Source organism: Siniperca chuatsi, linkage group LG20, assembly GCF_020085105.1.
Source record: "Siniperca chuatsi isolate FFG_IHB_CAS linkage group LG20, ASM2008510v1, whole genome shotgun sequence".
NCBI classification, from domain to species: Eukaryota; Metazoa; Chordata; class Actinopteri; order Centrarchiformes; family Sinipercidae; genus Siniperca; species Siniperca chuatsi.
Genome location: NC_058061.1, coordinates 10,642,845 through 10,656,427, shown reverse-complemented (window position 1 = coordinate 10,656,427; position 13,583 = coordinate 10,642,845). Strand labels below are relative to the sequence as shown.

At 40.6% G+C, this 13,583-nt stretch overlaps 1 protein-coding gene across 2 annotated transcripts in view; it reads left to right on the top strand.

Moving 5' to 3' along the window:
* Positions 1-13,583, top strand: part of LOC122867554 (vinculin) — a 26,253-nt gene extending 12,670 nt beyond the window's left edge. Inside the window, exons 3-21 of one of the 2 annotated variants that reach the window (XM_044178498.1) lie at positions 54-204; positions 1,679-1,787; positions 2,389-2,511; positions 2,647-2,807; positions 5,276-5,366; positions 5,492-5,639; positions 6,215-6,368; positions 6,463-6,638; positions 7,339-7,529; positions 8,445-8,644; positions 9,568-9,696; positions 9,835-9,984; positions 10,139-10,247; positions 10,349-10,651; positions 10,748-10,872; positions 10,998-11,183; positions 11,268-11,471; positions 11,589-11,693; positions 11,828-13,583. In XM_044178498.1, the coding sequence (XP_044034433.1) occupies positions 54-204; positions 1,679-1,787; positions 2,389-2,511; positions 2,647-2,807; positions 5,276-5,366; positions 5,492-5,639; positions 6,215-6,368; positions 6,463-6,638; positions 7,339-7,529; positions 8,445-8,644; positions 9,568-9,696; positions 9,835-9,984; positions 10,139-10,247; positions 10,349-10,651; positions 10,748-10,872; positions 10,998-11,183; positions 11,268-11,471; positions 11,589-11,693; positions 11,828-11,974 (2,962 nt within the window). In that variant the 3' untranslated portion in view covers positions 11,975-13,583. Of the gene's footprint in view, positions 1-53; positions 205-1,678; positions 1,788-2,388; positions 2,512-2,646; positions 2,808-5,272; positions 5,367-5,491; positions 5,640-6,214; positions 6,369-6,462; positions 6,639-7,338; positions 7,530-8,444; positions 8,645-9,567; positions 9,697-9,834; positions 9,985-10,138; positions 10,248-10,348; positions 10,652-10,747; positions 10,873-10,997; positions 11,184-11,267; positions 11,472-11,588; positions 11,694-11,827 lie in introns of both variants that reach the window. The other variant, XM_044178497.1, reaches the window with a different exon arrangement.

Below are 13,583 nucleotides of genomic sequence, written 5' to 3'. Positions count from 1 at the left end.
AGAGCATTTTTTTCCCTTTACTGGTCTTCAAATCAATAATCTGCTTTCAACAGAGTGGAGAATGCGTGCACTAAGTTGGTGCAGGCTGCCTCCATGCTGAAAGCCGATCCATACTCTGTTCCTGCTCGGGATTACCTCATCGATGGCTCCCGGGGCATCCTCTCTGGGACCTCTGACCTGCTCCTAACCTTTGATGAGGCCGAGGTATTCATTCATTTAATCTTTCCTTCTTTATTTTATTTGAAAAATCTGTTAATCAGCAGAAGTCTGTTTGTTGAACAAGGAGGTCAGACTGCAGATTTTGTTAAAGGAAAGAAATACAGATCAGGTGACACTACTAGATATCATTAATTTTAGAGGTTTCATGTATTCTAGCACACCTCATCTATGCAGCGATTCCCTACATTTTGCAGGATGTGGTTGTGCCCCTAACTTAAAAAAATGGGAATTTAATAATGGTTTATTGAGACACCTGACGATGGAGGAATTGATTTCTCTGCCTCTTGTGCTCTGGAGTTCTCCCAGTGCATTAATAAATCATTGGTGCAAAATGGTGTGCGCTTACATGTGCTCTTGATGTTTTTTTTTGTTTTTGTTTTTTTCACCTGGACTGACCTGATGTTTACAGATGAGATTTGAGATGACAGGAAATACGTCAATATGACATCACTTCTTCTGTGCTTGGCTGGTTAAAAACATAAATAAAAGCAGGAAGCATGTGATAAGCTGATGACTCCAGTGCAACCAGATACAAAAATACTAAGCCACGAATTACAACTCGTGCATGAAAGTCAGCTGCACCACCAAGGGAGCCAAATACGTGCTAAATAGAGAGTAACATATAGAGCCTATTGCAATGCACTAAGTTGCTGCAGCAATATATATTTTTACATGGCATATTTATGTATATTTGATCTTAATTTAAACTTTAATTTATATCATAGCAAGTTGTGGGGATAGTCTGAAAGACATACCAACATTGACTTTAACTAAACACCACTAGGCAGCAAGTTGAGAAATGAACAGAACATAGCTATTATAGCTTGTAACTGTGTTAAAGGTTGTACCATTGATTTTAATTGAACAGAAGCTGAGCTGAAAGGGCATCAATGTCACACTTGAGCATGGCAAAGGCCTGTTGTCATAGGCTCTTCTGGTATAAGGTACTGTAATGCTAAAGAAGACCGAGAGGTAGATAAATATACCACACACATGTCTGTGGAACTCTCCATATTTCTTACACAAACACTTCCTAAATCTTGAACCGGGCAGGAGTATCAACCATCAGGCCCATCTTTCTTTTCCTCTCAGGGGTGGAGAGTAAAACATAAAATGTTGCAGATCAGCTTTCTGGGAGCAGACATCAGGCATCCCAGCGCTGTCTGCAGCAGTCAGCAGGACTCAGCAGGAGTCATCAGTCAGCAGTGCCATCATGTTTTCCAATGCAGCTCAGGGATCGCTCTGTATAGTGGAGTGGTGACTCCAGCAGTCCACATAAAGCTGGAGTGAAGCAGGACAAAGAGGCTGGAATGTCAGTAGGCAGCATTGTCGGAGTGTAATTAGAGAGAATGTGAATAAAGGGGGGGGGGGTTGTGTTCGCATAATCACTTTTCCCCTGGGAATGCAACGTTGTTTTTCAATTAGCTTTTGTTGTTGTTTTATCCCATCATTGTCATAGGTCCGCAAAATAATCCGGGTGTGCAAAGGCATCCTGGAGTACCTGACAGTGGCGGAGGTGGTGGAGTCTATGGAGGACTTGATCACATACACAAAGAACTTGGGACCAGGTCAGTCTGCTGATACAGTAGCGACAAGATTACTTTGCTGAAGTCTTGACAGTATCTCAGAATCTGTCTTGGTTGACAGATTCAGGGTATTTGCTGGAGTTTACATTTTGTTTTTGCTTTGTTAGCATTCATATGCATTTGTTGCAGTGATAAATATAGAACTCAAATTCTCTCCTGAAGAACTGGCCCTGTCACATTGTCGAATCAGTTATGCCTCAATAATCCCTCCAATTTCCAATTTCAAGGGTTTTTATGTTTTCAGACTAGTTTAAGGATTACATGCACATGATTATTAAATTCTCTAAAGCTCTTTAGAGATTGTCCAAAATTATCATCAGTCATTTTTTCAGTTCCTGAAAAGTTTATATTTTGGAGATACAAGTTTTATGTTACTAGAGCCATCGTAATTCATGATCTTTTCTCATGCTGAATGTATAATCTTAATCTAAAAATGAACAAGTAACCTCAGATGGCAGATACATGTATTAGAGTATGAAATGTCTTAAATTGAAATGCTCAAGTACGATTACCTTAAAATTACACTTAAAGTATGTTACTTGAGTAAATTCCTTTCCACCTCTGGTTTGTTGCCTGTGTCCAGGGATGACAAAGATGGCAAAGATGATAGATGAGCGACAGCAGGAGCTGACACACCAGGAGCACCGTGTGATGTTGGTCAACTCCATGAACACAGTCAAAGAGCTGCTGCCCATCCTCATCTCAGGTAATCAGACTTTGTGTTTGTTTTTGTTTCTTCTTTTTATAAAGCAAATACACTGGCCCACACAATGTATTTTCGGTCAGTGTTTTTGAGTTGAAATGTTGTATTGTTTATTGTGAGTTCTGTTTTGTATTTCAGGTATCAAAATCTTTGTGACAACCAAGACATCTGGCAGCCAGGGTGTGGAGGAGGCCTTGAAGAACCGTAACTTCACTTTTGAGAAGATGAGTGCCGAGATAAACGAGATCATCAGAGTGCTGCAGCTTACGTCCTGGGACGAGGATGCCTGGGCCAACAAGGTCAATTACATGCTTTTACCTCAGTTTGTCTATGGCCATCAAAGTCACATGCACACACTGTTATTTTAAATATACACGAGGAACAAGAGACTGCTTTCCTCTTTGAGTGTTTAAACTTTGTTTTTGTGCATTCTTTGCGGATCACAGCTGGAAACAGTGTCTGTATGAGCAAAATCTGAATTTTGTCGGCTACCCGCTGCACTCTCACACGCCCAGAATGCCTTTGGCAGGAGGCTATAGACTGGAAAGATTATGAAGTGATGTTATTCTCATTTGGGTTTTGTTTTTATTTTATTTTCTTTTTTCTTTTTACTTTATTAACAAGGCATGCACGTTGTTTCGTCAGGATGACCTTATTTCAAGGTTGACAGGTGTGAAAAATGTTTTTGCTATATTTTAAGCTTATATACAGTTAATAATTAAAGTAGGAATGCTTTTCTCTGTGTCTCTACGTAACTGGTTAATCTTTTATATTTTTCTGCTCTGCACGTTCTGCTTCTTTCCTATCCCGACACTCTCCAAATGGCTCTTTCCTGTGCCACTCTTTTCTTTTGTTGACACGTTTTTTTTTTGTTTGTTTTTTTTGTTGCTCTCAGTTGGTATGTCCAGTTCAACAACATTTGTATTTATGTCGTTCTTCCTTTCTTTTTACCGTTTCTTTCTCCCTTCACCCCCTGTAGAAGGTAAGCCTTACCTCTCTCGCCCATTGGTTGTGCAGCAGCATGTCTGACGGATGAGTGTGTGCTGTCTGCTTTGTGGTGCCGTTGTGTGCTTATCAGTAGTGAGGCAGTTGTCAGGTTAAACTGTTGACAGTCTATTAATAGTAAATTCGCAGTTTGAATTTTTTTGTACTGCTAATGGAATGGTGTTTATTGAACAAGTCTTAAGCAGGTTGATTTGCTGAAATGTTGATCTATGCAGTATTTTTCCTTTTTAGATTTGTTTTGCTTTATAACACAACATTGTTTCAGCATCTGTGTGTCCTCCACCTATGTCATTTAAACCTCACTATATGCATGTCCTCAACCTGTCTGATTATTGACTGACCTGACTCATGCAGTATTGATTTGGGTGTCATTAATGAGATTTCTCTCAGCATTCATCTCTCTTTACCATGATGAACGGGTTTTTCTTGACCTGAACTTGCATTTAACAGCCATAGGGGGAGAGCACATAGAAACACTGATATGGATTTTGTTGTATGAATGGCTAATTTTTAGTTTTAATCCAACAGAAATGGCCTAGTTTGCTCACAAATCTTATTACCATGAACACTAAATGTGCCCTCTCACTTTACATAATCCCTATTACTAGTGCCATAAACCACACCTTGTTTTATTTTTGAGTAATGCCATTCTGTGTTTGATTATAGACTGGAGTGAATGTGTGTTTGCATTTGAAATGAGTGCAAAGACTGGCAGTTACTGACAGAAAAACAGCTGTACAAGTTTGAACAGTAAACTAATATACCCACGCAGCTCTGGTGACATGACTTCACACCTTTGTACTTCCTGTTTTTTTCCCTTCCTTGTTCAGCTCTGCTTCCACACTCCCAGTTATCCAAACAAACATGCTTGTTGTTCTCTTTTATTTTGACACAGGGATTATTGTGAGGGCTCAGACATATTTTGTGATGAATATTTTTAAAGCAGGCAGTGGAGGTTTGTTCTTATTCGGCTTAATTTGCTATGAAACTCTTGCTGAACTCTGTGATGAAGATTCAAGCAACATTATGAAGAATAGCAACCTGTGTTTTCTGAATTTCTATTATTGTACGGTGAGAAAAAAAAGCTAATATAACCACTCATTCATCCGCTCTAGTGTCCTGCTTTGCTCCATGTCCTACAGGACTCTGCTTTGTTTTGCAGACTTCGACAATGAGTGGACTCATTGTCGAGTCAGCCGCTGTTGGACAGATTGTTGTATTTCCATCCACTCTGATTGAGATACAATGGAAAGTCGTTTGGCTTTTATAACATGACACGCTCATTATTGACGATGTACAAGAATGATGGAAATGGCATGCGCTATGTGGTTGTGCCTGACAGATGTTAGCGATGCTGCACATGGACTTTGCTGTATGTTTCTTCTACTGGAAGAACTAAACAGTGGGGTTTGATCACAACGATGATGAGAGCCTGGAGCTTTTCTTGGCCATGTAACTCGCTCAGGAGAAGCTGTGAATGAGGAAAACTACAACTCAGTCAATGAGTCCTGACCTTATTTCTAAATGGGAATATAATTATATGACAACACATGTTAACTTCATTCAAACATAATATACACAGAAATATTGAATTGAAATTAAAATATAATCCCAGTGTCTCTAATAATCATGTCATGATTTATAGAGAGAACATGTATACATGTAATGACTAAAAGAGCATTGATCGACTCCTTTTTTAGTTTGCATTGGTTGCATTGATTCCCTTTAAGTTATTAATTTATTCTGTCTTTCAAACCCAAAGGACACAGAGGCCATGAAGAGGGCCCTCGGGCTTATTGACTCAAAGATGGCTCAGGCTAAGAACTGGCTGAGGGATCCAAACTCTCAACCAGGTAATAAACACCTGTGTCCTCTACCTTAAACTATTCATTCTGCCACTAATCACGTCCTCAGGCTGATAATCTAGTTGTATCTAGTGACATTCTCGATTTGTCTGACTTTGTTTTTGTGCTTTCAGGGGATGCGGGTGAGCAGGCCATCCGCCAGATCCTTGATGAAGCTGGGAAAGTTGGTGAACTGTGCGCTGGGAAGGAGCGCAGAGATATCCTGGGCACAGCCAAGACGCTGGGCCAGATGACTGACCAGGTGTCTGAGATGAGGGCCAGGTACACTATACACCATAAAAGAAAAATTGCTTTATGTGTCTGTGTCACAATTATGGCAAGATAATTCCCCTCATATTTCACGCAGTTGTTGTCTCTTTCATTAGATAGTCTCATGTTCTTTTACTGTACGTTTCCTAGATTCCGTAATAAAATTTTCATTGGATATTTTTATTGATAAATGCTTCTTTTATACAGTAGTTTAATTTTCCATCCTTAAAAGTAGGGAGTGTAAGGCGGTAAGCATATTAGAGGGGATTATAGTGTGTAAGAGTGGAAGTGATATCCTTCTGATATGAAATCTGACTGATTGTCACCAGGGACCCTGTGTCACGCTAGATTAAAAGCAGCTGTCTGGTATTTATCCATAATCTACTTGGTTGAGTTACTCTGAAAACAGAGAGACCTCTGAGCCTTGTCTGGAAATAGAGGCATTAAGTTAGGAAATATTCTTGCACAGGAGCACCATAAGGCTTAAGCTTTTAAGTAAACAAACAAAGATGGATGCATGTGTGACGTTTGAAGGCATAGGAATGCTGCAGTTTATGGTATCCATGTGTTTTCTTTGTCCACCCCAGAGGGCAGGGCACTTCCCCAGCTGCCATGCAGAAGGCACAGCAGGTTTCCCAGGGGCTTGACGTGCTAACCGGAAAGGTGGGAAATGCTGCTCGCAAGCTGGAGGCCATGACTAACTCTAAGCAGGCCGTCGCCAAAAGGATTGATGCTGCACAGGTGAGTCATTAACCCAGTTTGCCTTACAAAACATGGATTCAAACCTCTAAATGCAAGTATTTGATGGTGTTTTGTGTGTTTCCTACCCCTGCAGAACTGGCTGGCAGACCCTAACGGTGGCCCAGAGGGAGAAGAGAACATCAAGGCCTTGCTCATTGAGGCCAAAAAGATTGCAGACATGTGTGAGGACCCCAAAGAAAGAGATGACATCTTGCGCTCTATTGGAGAGATTGCTGCCATGACTGCCAAACTGTCTGATCTCAGACGACAGTAAGTTGCTGACTGCTGGAAATATTGCATCATTTTATGCTGGGTTTTTTTTTTTATCTGAGTCTGAGCCTGACTTTGATTGCCCCCTTCTTCCTAACCCCACTGGTGTGCTTTTACATTTTATTACAGTTGTTCAGATGTTTTAATTCAGTATTTTAATCAATTCAATACTTTCATCATCAAATCACATCTGTTTACCACTGTTGCTGGGAAATAATAGTGTTTGTTTTTACATATGCAGGAAAGATTGAGAAATCAGTGTTAAGTCATGATTGTTAACTTGGGCTTGAAAGTTATTCTCTGTCCATAGATCAGTAAGTTATTTTATCTCTTCTGTTTTCCCTATAACAATTCTCTTCTAAAGGTCTTGTCATAACATGCACACATGGTTATTCTGTTAGAGTACAGATTTCAGACTACTGTTCAACTTGAACCATTCTCATTCCACCTTGTACAAGTGGAGTGGAGTACATGTTTTTGTTCTGCACCAGGAATTGTAAAAAGCACTCATTTTGCCAAATTTTTAGGTGAACTACTCCATATTTGGACTAAAACGGCACTGTGAAAGCGCTCTTAGTCAAACTGATTGATTAGTTATTTACACTCTAACTGTGGCTTGTCATTTACAGGCCTCATTTCAGCCATGTCTATATGATAAAACACCACCTCAGACCTTTTTGCTGTTTTTAATTCCTTATAGGGGTAAAGGTGACACTCCTGAGGCCAGAGCTTTGGCTAAACAGATCGCAACAGCTCTGCAGAACCTGCAGTCCAAGACCAACAAAGCTGTAGCCAACAGTAGGCCTGCAAAGGCAGCTGTTCACTTGGAAGGAAAGATTGAGCAGGCGCAGCGCTGGATTGACAATCCCACCATGGATGACAGCGGTGTGGGTGAGTCTGGCTCCCATCCTCCCCAACTTCCTCGTCTTTCTATCTTCCTCTCACACTCCTTCAAATTCCTTCCACTGCTCCTGTGGGTAAATTGCAGACCACTTTGTGTTCGCTCTCTACTGTACTCAACATTCCACAACGCTCTCTCACAACACTGTTATTTTTAATTTTTTTGGTTTTGGCTTGTCTCCTCTCAAACCTGGACAACGTCTTAAATGTTTACAATAGAGCTGTAGGCCGGCTGCCCTAAGAATGATTGGTTTACACGGTATGAAGGAGGCGATGCTTACCTCAAAGAAACAACATGAAATAATACAGAAGAAGCCATGGGTTTCTTTCCCCTCTAGTGTTGATACAAGCACCCAGTGAAATACCAAAACTACCCAACATTTAATGGGCTGCTTTTTGCAGGAGGAAGTTCAACGCTGGCATTAACAAGTACACTTTACAGTTAACTAGCGCTAAAACAATTAACAATTTTCAGTTTAGTATTTCATTTAAGTCATTTATTAGCAAAAATAGCAAACATTCTCTGGTTCCAGCTTCTCAAATGTGAGGAGTTGCCTCTTTTCCCTTTTATGTCATTATAAATTGAATATCTGTTGAGTTTTGGACGTATAAAACAAGAAAGATGTGCATTTTTCACAATTTTTTGACATTTTGTAGACAACTGATTGATTTAATCAAAAACAAAATGATCTTAACACTTATATGGCAGGAAATGAATTTAAAAACTCATATTAAAACAGTTTTGAAGTGATATAAAAAAGTGATATTTATCCCCCGATTTAACAAAGCAATCCAGAAGTAGTGGCAGAGTTGTCACTTTAGTACACAAGTTAGTTAGTGTTGATGCACCCAGAGGTAATAACATGATAATAATATGTGTATATATTTGTGTGTCTGTGTGTTTAGGCCAGGCAGCCATCCGTGGGCTGGTGGCAGAGGGCCGCAGGCTGGCCAACGCTCTGCCAGGGCCGTACAGGCAGGAGATGCTGGGTAAGTGTGAGCAGGTGGAGCAGCTCATGGCCCAGCTGGCTGACCTGGCTGCCCGCGGTGAAGGGGACTCCCCTCAGGCACGTGCTGTCGCTCAGCAGCTCCAGGAGGCTTTGAAAGTAAGACGGCTCACACTCAACAGTCATTCTCATTCTGACCTGTAGCTTTGCTGAGATAGATTAGGATTCCTACATGGAAACAGAGAAATAACCCCCTCTGCTGGTTATCAGTGGTGGAAGAAATACAAAAATCTAGTAGTATGATCACAATAGGAAAATACTCTACTAAAAGTCCTGCTGTCAAAATTAGGTAAATATATTAATATTAAGTATTAGTGGTATGATATACTCAAGTGTCAAAAGTTAAAGTACACTACTCATTGTGAAGAATGTACCCTATCAGCGTTGAATTATTAAGACAATAACATACAAAGTACATTAACAAAATGTAATTACCCCAATGACTCTGGGTTTTCCTGCTCTCAGATGAGATGAAAGATTACATGCTACAGTCTGAGAAACTTCTCAAAAATCTTAAAATAATGTCATTCTTGGTTTTTCATGGTTCTCTAAAAGTCTGCATTTTGTAGAGCCAGTTCTCCAAACTGAATGAAAGCTCCAAATCTGCCATCAGATTAAATATAATGGAGTCTCCAAAAGTGGAAATGTACAAGTAAAACTTAAAAACTGTCTTTTCTTACAATATTTACTTACATGAGGCGATGGGAACCCTGCTGCTTCTATAGAATACACATACTCAGTGTTGCTATCAGTTTAGTTTTGAAACATTTGCTATTAATCTATTAATAATCAAAAAAATAATCAATACAATAATCTATAATAATCATTAGTTGCAGCCCTAATCGTATTTTAATATGTATTTTATCAGAGGGTTTTGAAGCTCAATAAGAATTTGTATTTTTTAATCAAAAAGATCAGTGATATTTATTTGGACAAACCACTCGTGATGAACCCTTTTGTAATTTCAGTGAGCCACCATGAGTGTGCTGACTGATTGTAACATCTGTTTGTCCTCATCCCAGGACCTTAAAGGGAAGATGCAAGAGGCAATGACTCAGGAGGTGTCCGACATCTTCAGTGACACCACCACCCCCATCAAGTTACTGGGAGTGGCTGCTACCGCCCCTCTGGACGCCCCCAACAGAGATGAGGTCAGTGGTACAGTCACCCTACTCCTCACTGTGATCTCACTGCAGTGAGCCTCCTTCAGTGGTCTTATATTTATTGGCAGGGTGTTGTTTGATTTCTAACAACCCTTTTGGATAATTGTTTTATTTGATCATGTGTAGGTCTTTGACGAAAGGGCTGCCAACTTTGAGAACCACGCCAATAAACTTGGCACCACAGCAGAGAAGGCTGCTGCTGTCGGCACTGCCAACAAGAGCACAGTGGAGGGAATCCAGGCTGCCGTCAAGTCAACAAGAGACTTAACACCACAAGTATGTCACGGTTTAGTGTTTATATCTGTTTCCGTTTGTGTCTGCCCTCCACTCTGCATCATGAGTCTCAGAGCTTAAGTGTTTCTTGCTTCTTGAGCCAAGTTTTTAGCAGTTGTCATTGGACTGACAATTAATGGCTCGGATTGTTTTTTAGGTGGTATCTGCTGCTCGTATTCTGCTGAGAAACCCTGGCAACCAAGCTGCGTATGAACATTTTGAAACTATGAAGAATCAGTGGATTGACAATGTGGAGAAAATGACAGGTGAGGTGCTCTAAAGATGCTGTAAATTCCTTGATTGCAGGTGATTCCTATTTCATACTTCCTGGTGTAATTCCATATTTTACCTTGTTATGGATGTTTAGGTTTGGTGGACGAGGCCATCGATACCAAATCTCTGCTGGATGCTTCAGAGGAGGCCATCAAGAAGGACCTGGATAAGTGCCGTGTGGCCATGGGCAACCACCAGCCTCAGATGCTGGTCGCCGGCGCCACCAGCATCGCCCGCAGAGCCAACCGTATCCTCCTTGTGGCGAAGCGAGAGGTGGAGAACTCTGAGGATCCTAAATTCAGGGAGATGGTGAAGGCTGCATCTGATGAACTGAGCCAGACAATTTCTCCTATGGTTATGGACGCTAAGGCGGTGGCTGGAAATATCCATGATCCGAGTAAGTTGATGTTGCTAACAGGTTTTAGGATCATGTTTTATGCGTATGTGGAACCTTCTGATTTAGTGATAAACATGTTTTTTGTGTGATTACCAGGTCTTCAGAAGGGCTTTCTGGACTCAGGTTATAAGATTCTTGGCGCTGTGGCAAAGGTCAGGGAGGCATTCCAGCCCCAGGAGCCAGACTTCCCACCACCTCCTCCTGAACTGGATCAGCTTAGTGTAAGTCCCTAGATAAGCACAACTTTTGAATTTGGCAAATCATCTGAAGCTGCTTTGGTTCAGAGTCCAAAACGACTTGTGTATTTAAACTGCCAAATCATAATTACTTTAATTTGTCCTTGTAGCTTAACGATGAGGCAGCACCACCCAAACCTCCTCTTCCTGAGGGTGAGGTTCCTCCCCCCAGGCCTCCTCCCCCAGAGGAGAAAGATGAGGAGTTCCCTGAGCAGAAGGCTGGTGATATGGTTAACGAGCCCATGATGGTGGCTGCCAGGCAGCTCCACGATGAAGCCCGCAAATGGTCCAGCAAAGTAAGTGAACACTGTAAACACAGTAGACTTTTAGTTTGAAATCCCATGCTTTCAGATTCATTATGTTCCTGTCGTTCCTCTTAGGGAAATGACATCATTGGTGCTGCCAAACGAATGGCTTTGCTCATGGCTGAGATGTCACGTCTGGTGCGTGGAGGCAGCGGAAACAAGCGCGCCCTCATCCAGTGCGCCAAGGACATCGCTAAGGCTTCTGATGAAGTCACGCGGCTGGCCAAGGAGGTGGCCAAGCAGTGTACTGACAAGCGTATCCGGACCAACCTGCTCCAAGTCAGTTCATTCGTCTTTATCAGACGTTTTTGCAGTGGCTTTTTACCGTGGAAAGACACTTTATTGTTTTGGTATACAATTTTTTGGACCTCACCTGACTTTCTGACTTTGTTTCAGGTGTGCGAGCGCATTCCCACCATCAGCACTCAGCTCAAAATCCTGTCCACAGTCAAGGCCACCATGTTGGGTCGTACCAACATCAGTGAAGAGGAGTCAGAGCAGGTGAGCCTTTTGAGTCGTTTTTTTATGGGTGTGTTGGATCACAAGATTCCCATTATTTTCCTAAAATAGCCTTTGAAAAAAGATTATTCCAGTCTCCCTCATCACTGTATCTCTTTTAATGTCTTCTCCGGCAGGCTACTGAGATGTTGGTCCACAATGCTCAGAACCTGATGCAGTCTGTGAAGGAGACAGTCAGGGAGGCCGAGGCAGCTTCCATTAAGATCCGAACAGATGCAGGTTTCACCCTTCACTGGGTCAGAAAGACCCCCTGGTACCAGTAAGAGAAGGGCCACTGTTCCTCTGCTTCATGCTGGTTCTATCCAGCTGTCCAAGAGGACATTAAATGGACAGATATATACTTTATCAGAGCTATGATATCAGTGCCCCTCACCCTAATATGGGCAATGTTTCTCTATTAGTCCCATTTCCTGTCTGTAACAGTTGCTGTTCTGGTAGAATGTAAACGATGGGACTATCAGTGCGAGTTATGGGTTAGATTCTTACTGGGAATGTCTTTTTTTTTTTTCTGAAGTGTGTAAAAAAAAAAAAAATTTGCTTCAAAGCTTACTTTGACAAATCCCAAGAATATATATGTTTTGATTAGAGGTTGGGTTTCATATAATGCAAGGTTGTTTTTAGCCTCATCTAGACACAAACCTTATGTTAAATTTAAATAACTAGATTTCCTCGAGACATTTTTATATCTTTGTACTGATAATTTTAGCATCGCTATCATTCATTCACCTTTGCTAGGATAAGTACATGAACTTGAGGAGTTGTTACAAGTACAGTATGCTACACTCAGCACACGCAAAAATATATTCAGTGGTATTATGCCTGTTTACACTATTCTATATTATCACAAGTGGAAAAAGAAGCACTGTTCATTATTTTACATATTGTAATGCAATTGCAGCAATCTTTATTTTCGTAAGAGTTCTGCCAAAGACATTCTGCCATGATCTTTAAAAGTTGTCTTTCTTTGGTCAGCAATATATCTTTTGAGTTTTAAGGGGTAGTTTTTTAGATAAGCTAATTAAAAAAGTAACTAAAATTTCTACCAACAGCAGGTAAAGATGAAAACTGCTTGTAAGCTTACATTCGACTCATTCAACTCTTTCTAGATATGTTTTATGTTTCACATGTTGCATTGAGATTACATGTAAGAAACAGGCTTGTGCTACAGTATGAGGCCTATTAGCCAAAAATTATTACTCTGATTTTCACAGCAAGCTAACAAAGCTTAGTCTTTTTTAAAGAGGCTTGTCTTGACTGCTGTTTTTTTTTCTTCTAAACACTGCACACAGTTGTATGTCTCATGTTGTCATGTTGTGCACAATAATTTTTTTGTGATATATGAATTGCACACTTCTCCTAGGTAGTCAAGGGAATGACCAGAGTTTAGAGATGAAGCACAGTGTCATCGGCAGCTGGTGAAATCTTCATTTTATGTTATCACATTTGTCTCAACATGTCTTGATACACTAAACATAACTGGCCACTTTTTGTGGCATCTGTAGTTGATATTTTGAAATGTCTGAAGACCGCTGGCGTGAATGTGTCTTTTTAAGTATCTAATACCAGCTGATGTGCCTTGGGAAAGAAACTTTATTTGCAATTGATACAGTTTTCATTTATAGATGTTTTGTATCATTTGTACAAGGTATGATGGTGTTGATTTGTTCAAAACACTTGTACATGATTCTTCTATAAAGTTACATCCGCTTCATGACTTTTACTTCAAGTCAAATTATGCTCTATGCAAACCCTGAGAAAGTTTGTCTAAAAAGATATCAAAATTATGCAATTTAGTTGGTTTTAAATGGGCCTGAACAACGTTTTGCTGAGGCACTGTTCACAATTTTGTAATAAAGCATTTTATAACACTGA